The sequence below is a fragment of the Ambystoma mexicanum genome, chromosome 3q (genome assembly GCF_040938575.1).
Source record: "Ambystoma mexicanum isolate Mex_15411 chromosome 3q, UKY_AmexF1_1, whole genome shotgun sequence".
In the NCBI taxonomy this organism is placed as follows: Eukaryota; Metazoa; Chordata; class Amphibia; order Caudata; family Ambystomatidae; genus Ambystoma; species Ambystoma mexicanum.
In genome coordinates this window covers 1,143,934,497-1,143,947,829 of record NC_090926.1, presented here as the reverse complement: position 1 = coordinate 1,143,947,829, position 13,333 = coordinate 1,143,934,497, and the positions used below count along the sequence as shown (strand labels likewise).

At 45.7% G+C, this 13,333-nt stretch overlaps 1 protein-coding gene across 1 annotated transcript in view; it reads right to left on the bottom strand.

Annotated features, from left to right (window-relative positions):
• Window positions 1-209: 209 nt before the first annotated feature.
• The window catches only part of PTGER1 (prostaglandin E receptor 1), a 114,370-nt gene continuing 101,246 nt past the window's right edge, over window positions 210-13,333 (bottom strand). The window contains exon 3 of the mRNA XM_069603958.1: window positions 210-1,543. Coding sequence (XP_069460059.1) covers window positions 1,277-1,543 — 267 coding nt within the window. The 3' untranslated portion in view covers window positions 210-1,276. The remainder of the gene's footprint in view (window positions 1,544-13,333) is intronic.

The following is a 13,333-nucleotide window of genomic DNA, read 5'->3' as shown; positions in this document are numbered from 1 at the left end:
ATGGAGTTTGACAACTCTGCCTCCACCTGTTCCACGGACACATCTGCACAGCACTTTCATCTTTGCCCACCGCTATCCAGTTTTCCCATCGTTCTCCACCCCTGCCCCACTTCAGGCTCATGCAACCACGTGCTGCACCTTCACCCTTCCCATGGCTTTTTTCATAGGACAAGAATGCAGACATACACAGGAAAAAAAGCAACACCTCGTTTGGGTGTACCGTTTTTAATCACATTACTTTTGTGCACACTCTTTGGCGCTGTTCAACAGCCACAGTGTGGTGTGGCGGCATGTGCGTGGAGGACGCGGCCATCTTCTTTTACAGTTCTGGCCTCTCTTCCTGAAACATCTGGGAAGTACAGAGCAGTCAGTCCAAGAAGGACATTGTGGGCCTGGTATGACTGAACCTGGTCTCCACTCCATCAACTCAAGTTGAGTCCAGCGTGACAGTGGCCAGTGGTCCTTTTTCATCGTACTTCAAACGGTGCTCCATCAGGATGTAAACAAAGTGACATGTGAGTAGAGGTGTGGGCATTTCCGGCCAATCCATGTTCAATTTAAGGAAGAAAGGGATGGATACACATTGGGCTCAGAAACATGTGAGTGCACACTCACCCCAGGGTCTAGCACCTTGCTGAACCCCACCTTTTCCACATACTACCATGGCCAGACTGAGTTAACCCGAGCTCTTGCTCACTTGCGTCGACACTATGTGTGCGTAAACCCCATGTAACTCAAACACACGCAGCATTTGTAAGGGCTACTCCTTCCCCATCTCCTGTTATGCGGGGGACAGTCCATCTTGGGACACCACAACTAGACACAAGTGAACACTGTTTCAGAGGCACCGGGGCGCTTGCACTTGCTGGAGCACTTGACCGCAGCTTGGGGTGCTCCACATTCTTGCATAGATTGATAGACGTAGTTTGAGAGGTGCCATGACTCCGCTCACAGCAGTTAACACCAGGTAGGGTCCCCCATGACTCTACAATGGGCTAGTGAACACAGCTTCAGAGTTGATCTGAATTTGAAAACACTGGAGAACACGGCTTTGTAGAACTTGTGGGTCTTGCGCTTGGTGGTGAACGCATCAGAAAGCCGCTCTTCCTGTTGCAGGCTTTGGTAAATACTAGGTGGGATGCCTTTGTGCTGAATCAAATACCTCAAAATGTCCATGCACATGGGCCAGAGCCCCATAGATCAGGCACAGCCTGTACCATTTCCTGTATTAGCAGCGGAATATGTGGTCGCCGGCAGCATAGCTCCACCCAGTCTACTAGAACCGCCCGACTCCGCTGCGGTCTGAGCTCTGGAAGGAGCTGACCTCCCACCGCTCCATCTTGCTCAGCTTTAGGTCTGGCCGCCGCACCACTATCTGGTAGATCTTCCTTAGAACGGCCCGCCGCAGGAGGATGTACACCCAAGGGTCCAGTATCTGGTTCCACGATGCCAGACGCACCCCCAGAAACATCAGCCACTGTATATATTCCACGCTGTCCTCTCGGCCTTGGTACGCATCACTCGCAGACATCATCACAAAGATCTGGTGACAGGAGAAGGAAACAGTGACACATTAATAGAGGCAAACAATGGCCCAATGATATGAACACAACATCTGCTGTGCCAAGACACATTGATAACTTAAAAGGTTAGGAAGCTACTAGAAAGCAACAGCTGTAGGAGTGAGAAGCGTATTGGCTGTGTCCAAAGACAAATAAACAAAACTCACCAAGTCCTAAAGTCTACCATTCACAAGAATAAAGCAATTGCACAACATTTTGGAAATTAAACAATAGATATATCCTACTATGAGCAGGTGCCAACACCATTGTGTTCTACTCTCTTGGAATAGTTTACCCTATATATTGCAACTAACATATTCTGGGCCTAGGTGCCTGCAACCCTGTGTTGAAATGTTGGACCTACTGCAACTATTGTATTCTGTGACCAGGTGCCAACACCCTCGTGTTCTGCTCTCTTTCAATAGTTTTCCATATTGCAAGTATTCACTGCAACTAATATATTCTGTGACTTAGTGCCAACATCCCTGTGTTCAGAAATGTTGAATCTATAGCGCCTATTACATACCGTGACCAGGTGCTATCACCCTTGCGCTTTCCTCTACTATGCCACTGACTCCCCACTGTAATTTAGTTTGGTACCTTGACACACTCCTTCAGCACCTGCTGACTGCTCCTGCCAGTGGGGTAGCATGTTTAATTCTGTGATGATGGCCTCAGTTCCCTTTTGTCTCCTGCAGTTACTTCCTCTCCAACCTCCACTAATTAGGAAATTCTCCCCTAGTCTAGGTATCAGAAGCCCCTCCCCTTCCTATTCGGAACTACCTTCCTTATATGCAAGAAGAACTTTTGGATCAGCTACCCCGTCAGGTTCACATCTAAAAATGGCATAAAGAAAGCTGAGAAACTCTCACTCAAATGAAACCCCGCCATGACTATCGATGATGCATGCCTCAACATGTCCTCCATAGCAACTGTGACTGACATCCTAATATTTATCCTAGATCTTTCACCCTGGCCTAATCCTATTTTCAGGAGAATAGCTCACGAGCAACACGCTGGCCTTGGAAGCAAGACAGAGCAACACAGGTTCGATCCCGGGTCTGCGCTTAGAAACCTCTGGGTATTAAGCACGTGATAAATAACCAATCATGTCATATCATATCTTCACCAAGTTGTTTATCTCTGTCACCACTCACATGCAACGGGGCAACAGATGGAGAATGGCACTCCTCCCACACGAAACTAGTCTGGAGCTTCTAAGCTTCTAGACCGATGGCAATATTGAGGAGCAAGGCTATGAACAACATATCATCTTTAATGCTTTCCTTGCCTTTCGGCAACTTTCCTATGCCTTGGGACTCCCCGTCAACTTCTGCTCCTGTCCTGAGATCTGTGCTGGGTTCTGTAAATGAGTAGACTTATCTGACCACAGTAGAACTGCCTTTTACGCCATCTTTCTGGCAGCCAAGCTCACGTTGGGCAACCTGATCCCATCTACCTTCACAGCAATTAAATGCATGAAGCAGTTAATGAGGGCAAACTCAACTTTGATTCTGCCTTCGAACATGCCACAACCATTGACCACCACATCAACCTACTCAGCAATTCAGAGACCTGGTTCACAGACAACAGTGCCACTGTATTTGGAAATCTCTTCTCTCCTGGATACAACATCCTTGCCAACAACAAAAGTAACAGACCAGTGGTGGACGTGTCATCTTCTTTCCTGATTACTTCCTTTCCATGTGGCTATCTGCCAACCCTACCACTTCCTTTCCTAGTCGTGTATGAAAATGCTCATTGGATCTTAACACGGCCATAAAGGCCATCACTATCTACTAACCTCCCAGGCAATATCATGTCTTTCCTCCAAGAATGGGCAGAATTAATCTCTTAACCTTCAAATACCCCCCACCAAATGATCATCATGCATGACTGCAACATATGCATCGACTGCCACTCTAAGGCCTCCACGTCATGTTTCCTCAACTACATGGAGAGCGTAAACACCCACTGGATCTCTCCATCCACCTAATCGGGCGGCCACACTCTTGACTCTATCCTCACCACGAACGTCAACATTTTTCTAAGATCAAGGCCTCCTCCTGTAAACTGACCGCTTAGACATCTTGTCCCACCTAGACAGACCATCTAAAACCAAGCTCCACACCCAACCTTCCAAGCAACTCTTTGTCACTGTAAGACTAATAAAGAAAAGCAACTCGAAGAAGCTTTTCTGAGGCCTTTAAGATGCCTCTCCTATACATGGATTAATGAGTAAACATCGACTCTCACAAAGAAACTGCGCCACAAACTCGATAGTTATTGGATGTATTGGTAACATAGTTCCCCTCCTGTGGAACGGCCCATACAATGACACGTGTTTCGGCACATCCCGTGCCTTTTTCAAATCTGGGCATTATTCATTGTCAGAATAACAGAGAGTGCAGGCTTAGAGTACATGTATTCATATATTTCTCTTTCAGTCTTAATCCGAAAATTTCACTGGTTTAATCCCACCTGGAACTTGATTTTCTGTCCCTGCGCGTCAGCTCTGGATTACTAGCCCCTATCATAAGGAAAGTGGTCAAATCTACCATGAAGTTATAGGGGAAGTAGCCCTCTTGAAATAAACGAGCAGAACATGTGGAGGATGTTGGCATAGAACATGTGAGCAAGAGTTCAAGAAGACAGGAGAAAATGCCTGAGACATCTTAGAGTTTACTATGCCACCATTGATAGGAAAACGATGGACATCCTTCATGGCCATATCTGCAAAGTGCATAACAGATGTGCAAAGTGCATAAAGATGTGCAAAGCGCATAACAGATGTGCAGAGCTTTCCTGGACCTACAAAGAACTACACGCCCTCACATTCTGGCTGATGATCTTTCTGAATTTTATACAGATACAATCCTCAACATCCAACAGAACAGGCAGGCCAAAGTGAGAGGCTCTGACGCCCAGCCCAAATTCTTGACCCAAAGTCACTGGCCCTGTGCTTGTCTTTTAGACCCATCTTCTCCTTTGAGCTGGAAAAGGTTGTTATCAAGATGAAAGCCTCTTCAGTTTCTCCCCGCTCTGCCAACACCAATAAATAAAACGTCTCTACCCTTTCCCGGGCTCTGACAACCTTCATCAACCGGTTTTCCAAACCGAGCAGTATCCCGACTTGTGTGAAGCAAACCACTATCGATCGCTCTCTTCATGGAACCTACTACTGACCTCCTTGCGATGGCTGACTACCAGTCCATTGTAAACACACCGTTCATTTGAAAAATCTTGGGGAAAATGGCCACCAATTACAGGAGGTCAGTGAATCGAGACAGATGCTGCGTAAGCATCGCTCAGGGTTTAGACGTACAGAGGAAGAGAGTCTGCACGTCTATACCTGCAGGAAAATTAGAAATGTCAGATGTAAACACTCCCGTCATTCTCTTTCTCCTAGATCTATCAGAGGCCTTTGACACAGTGAATCACCAAACCCTACCTAACAGGCTGCGCTAAGTGCATCAAACTCGTTCCCTTACCTCATTCGATTATCCCCAGTAAGAATGGGCACGCTTCTCTCCTTAGTTGCCGCTGTCAGCATGGCCTTCCAACATTTATGTAAAATTGCTTGCCTTCCTTGTTGCCCCTCTTGTCTTTTCCTTCCAAATGTATGCGGATGAAACTCAAAATGTTTTCAACTCTTCCTGAAAAAGCACGACCCTGACCGTATTTATGCCTCCGGGACCTCAATACCACCAGATATCAAATCCTTTCTTGGGGGCACAAACCCAGACCTTTTTTAATCATGGTCTCAGACCATGGGCTCCCCACCGCTCCAATGAAGCATGCCAGGAACATGCAGATCATTTTCAAGGAACAAACAAATCCAGGACAGTACCAAAATTTGCCACCATGGACTGCATCCTCTGAAATATATATTCCCTGACATGTCCCACAGACTTGAAGTCCATACGTGGCTGCAGTACTGGAACATCCTCTACATGGTCCTCCCCAGTACTTAGCTCCATCTCATTCAGCTTATCCAGAGGAAAACAGCCTGCATGGTCCTGACCCGAGGACCGTGTTAAGATCTTCACTGGCTCCCTGTCTCGCAGCGTATGATCTTCAAACCTTTATGCAACATCCACCGTGCCTTCTGGAACAAAGTCTCTATATAAAATCAAGCATTATGGCCCAGCCAGGCACATCCGGTCCGCCGGATCAATGAAAAGCACGCCTCCTACCTGCAAGGAGTAAGGAGCTTGGAGAGAAACCCTGGGAAACGCAGTGCCGCCCTGTGGAATGACTACCGAAACCCCTTGTGGAGCGGGAAAAATTACCTGAGGTGAAGAAAACTCTGGAAAAACTGTCTCTTCAAGTAGGCGTTTGCCATCTAAATGTGGCCCTCCCTCATCTGCAGTACTTGCTAGGAAATGAGGGACATCCTTCTGTAGCAGGCGGCAGAGTTTACTCCACTGCAGAGATTAGAGGCAGGGTTTTAGTCCAGGTCCATGTAGTGGAGAAGCGCTTGGGTGTCATGGCGGAGAGATCATTGAATAACTCTGGGATTTTAGAATTTCAACAAACATCTCTCCATGGGCCATTCCCAAATGGTGATCTTGGCTCATCCTGGATGCCTTAAAGAGCTGGTATTGGCTGTGAGCCCCAGAGCTCAGGGTTGCATATTGTCACATGCCCATTCACCGCCAACCAACACGGTAGGTTTCTCAGATTTGTAGTGAATATTTTTTAGCTTCACTGCTGCGTTCTTTCATTTAGTCTGAGCTCACCTCCCAGGGTCGGTATCCCTACAAAATATCCCCACCAAAAATATTGTCGTACATATGACTGTTTGTCTCACCATAGGCAATATTTTTGGGGGGATCATTTGTGGGAGTGGGGGTTGCGCGTGTGGCCACCACACATTTTAAAATAATGCAGGGCTTGCGGGGGTGTCCCCCGCTGGGTCCATGGGGCAATATCGCCGCAAAGATATGGCGATATTTTTGTATCGCAATATTTTTGCAAGGATATTAACACAAGGAACTCCAGGGTCTTCATCAAAAGATAATCTAAAAAGGCACAGGTAATATATGTCTACCCTTATTTACTGTGTTAGTTTGAACTCACTTGCCCCAATTACTATGGCCCTCATTACGAGTTTGGCAGTAATTTGTTTGGAACTTGTTTACCATTACCGCTGCTCAGTCCTGTGGTTTTACCCCAAGATTCAGAGTGGGGTAAGGTGGTGTTAGTCCCCTTTTTTGGAGCACACAGGGCTCCATGGGAATGTCTCAGATTTACTGTGAGCTGTCATTCTGCTGCGGCAAATACAGTGATTTTCAGAGGGAAAGAGGAGGATTTACCGCTAGCTGTACGGTGGAAGTTTATCCTTCACCTCACCTGCGAGATCGTAATTTGGTTGTGTGGAAAACCGTTGGTAAAGTGACAGCAATCCGTGCCTGCAACTTATTCCTGCACCACCGATATCATAATGAGAACCTATGTCCCCAAATGAAAGAAGTTTTGGAGACTCTCCTTGAGTTGGGCCTTTCCAACACCACCGAAAGAATGACATGGATTCCCATGGAGAGAGGGAAAGCTTCCGGTCCCATGGAAGGAGAAGAAGTGTGAGAAGGTTTGTCACTTTCAGATTAGATCGGTGAGCATGGCCAGCTGGTTGTAGAGGATTCTATGTCCTCTTGTCCCCTTGTGGTTCCTGCAGCTTGACTTCGCGTGGGACGCATTCCGGCACCACTTCCTGATCATCGGGAGGAAGATGCCCAGTTCGCTCTCACAGAATTGCAATCCCTGCAATGGCGACTGATTCTCAAATGCGGGTCTTTGGAGTTTAGTCTCTCTGCGGGAGTTCCCTGGAATTTCCTTGATCTTGAGCTGATTCATCTGAGAATGGATGGGGAGCCTCAATGGGCGATCTCTGGGATCACAACATGAGCTCTTTGCGGAGATGCATCAACGTCCCGGACTTGAGAGCCATGCATCCGGCTCGCCGGATTTTCTCCCAGCTCTTCCAGGAGGGAGTGATTGAATATGCAGAGAACATTACTGTGATTGTTTATATAAACAATCGATGGAGCACTTGGCCAAAAGGCGTGTGTCTTTTTTTCTGATGCACAATTGTAATTGGGCATCCAAAAAGATGTAAGCTCATCCGTAGCGCATGCGCTGGGGGATCTCTATTAGGGAGCTGATTGCATATGAAGACTATATTTCACTCCTCACAAAGGGTGTCTGAACAGGGAAGTAGTGGAGGTGATTCTTTAGAAATGGGGTTACCCCTAATTTGACCTCTCGTTGAGTTTGGTTAAACACATTGTGCCTCTTGGATGGCCATGGACTAGCAATATTTAAGACATACACTTCTGTACAACTGGCAACACAAAGTTCTTGATTGCTTCTACTCTGCTTCGTCTGTGCAAAGGGTTGCCAAAATGACAGAGGAAAGTAATTGTTTCAGATGTTTCCACTTGCTCCTCAGGGGCTCAATCAAGTCTTGTCTTCGGAGCTAATTCGTCTCTTTTTCCAGATGTGACTCTTGGCAGCAGGGTTGATCTTGTGCAGAATGCAGTCTTAATGTTTCATACCGCCCTGCGATCGCTGATCAAGGGGGCTTGGGTCCTGAAAGTCTAGCATATGTCAAGCAAGAGCTTGGCGGCCATCCCGGTGGCCAGAAATCCTTCACCAAGAAAAACATTCAACATCAAGTGTTTTTCTTATTGTCCTGGGATGTATGAGGAGTAAATTAACCCTGTGTCTTGTCAGCAGGGACACTCATTTGCAGAATGAAGGCTTAACCTTTCATACCTCCCTGTGATCACTGATTTTGAGTGCTTGGTTCCGGAAAGGTATGATCTGCCTTAACGAGAATTTGGCGGTCATCCCATTCGCCAGAAAACCTGCATGGAGAAAATCATTCAACAACAAGTGGTTTTGTTTTTGTTACTGGGATGTAGAGGGAGTATGTTAACCCTGTGTCGTGTCAACATGTATGATCTTGTGCAGAATGCAGGCTTAATGTTCCAAATCTCTTTGTGATCGTTGATCTTGAGTGCTTGGTTTGTGAAAATGTTACGTAGATCTGTCTCCCAAGAGCCTGGCTGTCATCCTATTTGCCAGCAAACCTTCTCGAATAAACACATTCAATAGCAAATGGTTTTGTGTATGTTACTGGGATGTAAGAGGAGTATATTAACCTGGCTTCTTGTTCATGAGCTGGGTGCGTCTGCTGTTTTCCACTTTGTTTGTACCAATCTTCACATGGCCTCCTGAAGGCCTCCTTAGCTGTGGTTGGTGCTTATAAGAATTCTAAAGAGAAATCCTTTTGTCTTTATATCAAAGTGGTTGGGAGGTATTTGTAAGGTATACTTTGTCTCCTTCATGCAATATAAACGCTGGGGTCCATTTGGGATTTAAATGTTGGCCTATGTGCTTTGATGCAGAAACCCTTTCTGCCCATTATGTGTATATATTTCTGCCTAGATATGAAGGATTAAAACAACCTTTTTGGCAGTGATTACTTATAAAATGAGAGTTACTGTGAGAAAGTCCCTTGCTTTATCTGAAGAATCCTATATGTCAACCAAGAGCTTTGGATAAAAGGCTTTGGATAAAGGCGCTATATAAATAACACATCATTATCATTATTATTTAGATATCAGGGGAGCCAGAATGCTGTTTTGAGGACTTTTCTTTCTTGTAGTCTCTCACTTTTATTTAAAACAGTCCATTGCTATTCCTTTTTTTCGCCGTGTGCCTCTTTGGAGGTAGCGATGACTTTAAACATTTCGGATGTTCACAGTGAGCTTGAATTTTATTTAGATAGAACAGCGTTTTGTAGAAAATCTTATAGAGCGTTATTTTCTGGGGCGTTATCCCGAGAAAAGCGGCGTGCAGTGTACTGGCAGGTTTTATTGTACAAAGTTAGATTGATCAGAATTTTCACCGATAAACAAAATGTAATAGTGTTATTATGTCGCGTTTCATGCCGGAGTCCAGCCTCTAAGCACGGGACTGTGCTGCGCAGCATTGTCTTGCTTCCAAGAGAAGCGCTTTGCCCCTGAGCTATCTTCCTCTGCCTACTTGAGGCATTTCTGCTCACTCTAAAACTTGCCTCCCTGCCACTCTAAAACTTGAGGAGAACCATCTCCGGTTCCGGAAGCACCTCAAGACCGTCCTCTTTTCTTCTGCCTTCGTTCCCCCTCTCCCCTGCTGATCTGTTCTCTCTTGGCTCTGTGCACCCGGCCACCCTCTGTCCTCCGGGCCTAGGTACCTGCTCACCCTGCCACCCTCCCGCACTGCCTCCGGGCCACCCCTTGCACTGGGGTCTGTATCTGTACCCATATAGCCCCCCCTTTTTCTTCCTGCACTTATCAGACCTACCCTGTCTGCTGTCTTAAACCTAGCACTTGAAAATTGCTGGCTGCATTACCACTGTTAGTTGCCTTTATTATTTATTGTTATTTATCTGTTTCTCCTCTGCTTCGCACTTTCCACTTCTTACCCCTTCCATGCACTTTTCCCCTCCCCCTCTCCCATGCACTTGCGCGTGCTCAATGTCACTAGGCCTAGTAAGATCGCTGGTTTGTTCTCCCCTGTACCCCTCCCTTGCCTTGTCATGCTCTGAAACACTTGTGTACGAGTGGCGATAGAAATAAAATATCAATATCAATGAAGGGAGCCTGTTTCATAGCTTTATAGCGACTTGCATCTACGCTCTTCCTTATCCTTTTTGCAAGAATTACAGATTGGATGTGAGCCCAAGTTGGGCCAAGACATGCTGAGAAATGGCCCTGGTTAAGGTTTCCTTTTCTCATTGACGTAGTTGGACTCTTCTAGCCAGTTGAATCATTCCATTGGAAGGACTGAAGGAGCTGGGATATGGCAGTATGTGAAAGCTACTCACCGTAGCAATTACTGTACTCTTAGTCCCTCTGCCCCTTGGTCATGTGACCGACCGCCTGTCCCCTCAACTCCGTACAGGTTGTTCACATCCCCTTCCTTTCAAGGGCCAAACGATGGGGACCAACCTCATGGTAGCCAGAGTATGGACAATGGGGAAGCCACCAGACTCAGACTTCTGATATCGGCTCTCTTTGGGAGTACTATACGCCTGCTCTCGTGCCGTGCTATGAGATGGCAGCGAAGCGGCTGATGATCTAAGGATGCCGTTGCTACTACCCTCACGTTTAAAGCTCGTGTGAAGGGCCACTTAGTCTACAGTCCAGGAACCATCTAAGCAGAAGGAGTTGGGGGGAACTTGATAATCTCACTTTAAATATGATAATCTATGGGATAGACCAAAAAAGAGGTTGAGTGCCCTCCTTCCCACCAATTCTGTAATACAGTGTGAAGTTCACTCCATTGCATTTTCAAGTTGATTTGTTTTAAAGAAAACTTTCTGCTTCTAAAACTTGGCATACAAACAATTAAAATACAGCATGCAATCGAATTGCACTATGAACAGCCCTTTCCATTGTGAAAATTGGAATGGATGAATATCTTTGGAGGCCTAAAGAGCAAATGCTACAATGGAATGGATGAGCACTGTGGAGGCCAACATAGCAGGTGCTGTGTAGAATAGATCAGCATCTTTGGAGGTGGAATGCATGAGCATCTTTGCAGGTGGAATGCATGAGCATCTTTGGAGGCCAAAATAGGAAATGGTACATTGGAGTGGTTGAGAACTTTGGAGGTCAAAATGGCAAATTCTACATTGGAGTGGTTGAGCGCTTTGGAGGCCAAAATAACAAATGCTACATTGGAGTGGTTGAGCGCTTTGGAGGCCAAAATAACAAATGCTACATTGGAGTGGTTGGGCACTTTGGAGGCCAAAATAGCAAATGCTACATTGGAATGGATGAGCAGTTTGGAGGCCAAAATAGCAAATGCCACATTGGAATGGATGAGTACTTTGGAGGCCAAAATAGCAAATGCTACATTGGAATGGATGAACACTTTGGAGGCCAGAATAGCAAATGCTACATTGGAGAGGATGAGCGCTTTGGGGCCAAAATAGCAAATGCTACATTGGAATGGATGAGCACTTTGGAGGCCAAAATAGCAAATGCCACATTGGAATGGATGAGTACTTTGGAGGCCAAAATAGCAAATGCTACATTGGAATGGATGAGTACTTTGGAGGCCAAAATAGCAAATGCTACATTGGAGTGGATGAGTACTTTGGGGGCCAAAATAGCAAATGCTACATTGGAATGGATGAGTGCTTTGGAGGATAAAATAGCAAATGCTACATTGTACTGGTTGAGCGCTTTGGAGGCCAAAATAACAAATGCTACATTGTACTGGTTGAGCGCTTTGGAGGCCAAAATAACAAATGCTACATTGGAGTGGTTGAGCGCCTTGGAGGCCAAAATAACAAATGTTACATTGGAGTGGTTGAGCACTTTGGAGGCCAAAATAGCAAATGCTACATTGGAGTGGATGAGCACTTTGGGGGCCAAAATAGCAAATGCTACATTGGAATGGATGAGTACTTTGGAGGCCAAAATAGCAAATGCTACATTGGAATGGATGAGTACTTTGGAGGCCAAAATAGCAAATGCTACATTGGAGTGGATGAGTACTTTGGAGGCCAAAATAGCAAATGCTACATTGTACTGGTTGAGCGCTTTGAATGCCAAATTAGCAAATGCTACATTGGAGTGGATGAGCACTTTGGGGGCCAAAATAGCAAATGCTACATTGGAGTGGATTTGTACTTTGGAGGCCAAAACAGCAAATGCTACATTGGAGTGGATGAGCACTTTGGGGGCCAAAATAGCAAATGCTACATTGGAATGGATGAGTACTTTGGAGGCCAAAATAGCAAATGCTACATTGGAGTGGATGAGTACTTTGGAGGCCAAAATAGCAAATGCTACATTGTACTGGTTGAGCGCTTTGGATGCCAAATAAGCAAATGCTACATTGGAGTGGATGAGCGCTTAGGGGGCCAAAATAGCAAATGCTACATTGGAATGGATGAGTACTTTGGAGGCCAAAATAGCAAATGCTACATTGGAGTGGATGAGTACTTTGGAGGCCAAAATAGCAAATGCTACATTGTACTGGTTGAGCGCTTTGGAGGCCAAAATAGCAAATGCTACATTGTACTGGTTGAGCGCTTTGGAGGCCAAAATAACAAATGCTACATTGGAGTGGTTGAGCACTTTGGAGGCCAAAATAGCAAATGCTACATTGGAGTGGATGAGCGCTTTGGGGGCCAAACTAGCAAATGCTACATTGTACTGGTTGAGCGCTTTGGATGCCAAATTAGCAAATGCTACATTGGAGTGGATGAGCGCTTTGGGAGCCAAATTAGCGAATGGTACATTGGAATGGATGAGTACTTTGGAGGCCAAAATAGCAAATGCTACATTGGAGTAGATGAGTACTTTGGAGGCCAAAATAGCAAATGCTACATTGTACTGGTTGAGCGCTTTGGAGGCCAAAATAACAAATGTTACATTGGAGTGGTTGAGCGCTTTGGAGGACAAAATAACAAATGCTACATTGGAATGGATGAGCACTTTGGGGGCCAAAATAGCAAATGCTACATTGGAATGGATGAGTACTTTGGAGGTCAAAATAGCAAATGCTACATTGGAATGGATGAGTACTTTGGAGGCCAAAATAGCAAATGCTACATTGGAGTGGATGAGTATTTTGGAGGCCAAAATAGCAAATGCTACATTGTACTGGTTGAGCACTTTGAATGCCAAATTAGCAAATGCTACATTGCAGTGGATGAGCACTTTGGGGGCCAAAATAGCAAATGCTACATTGGAATGGATGAGTAC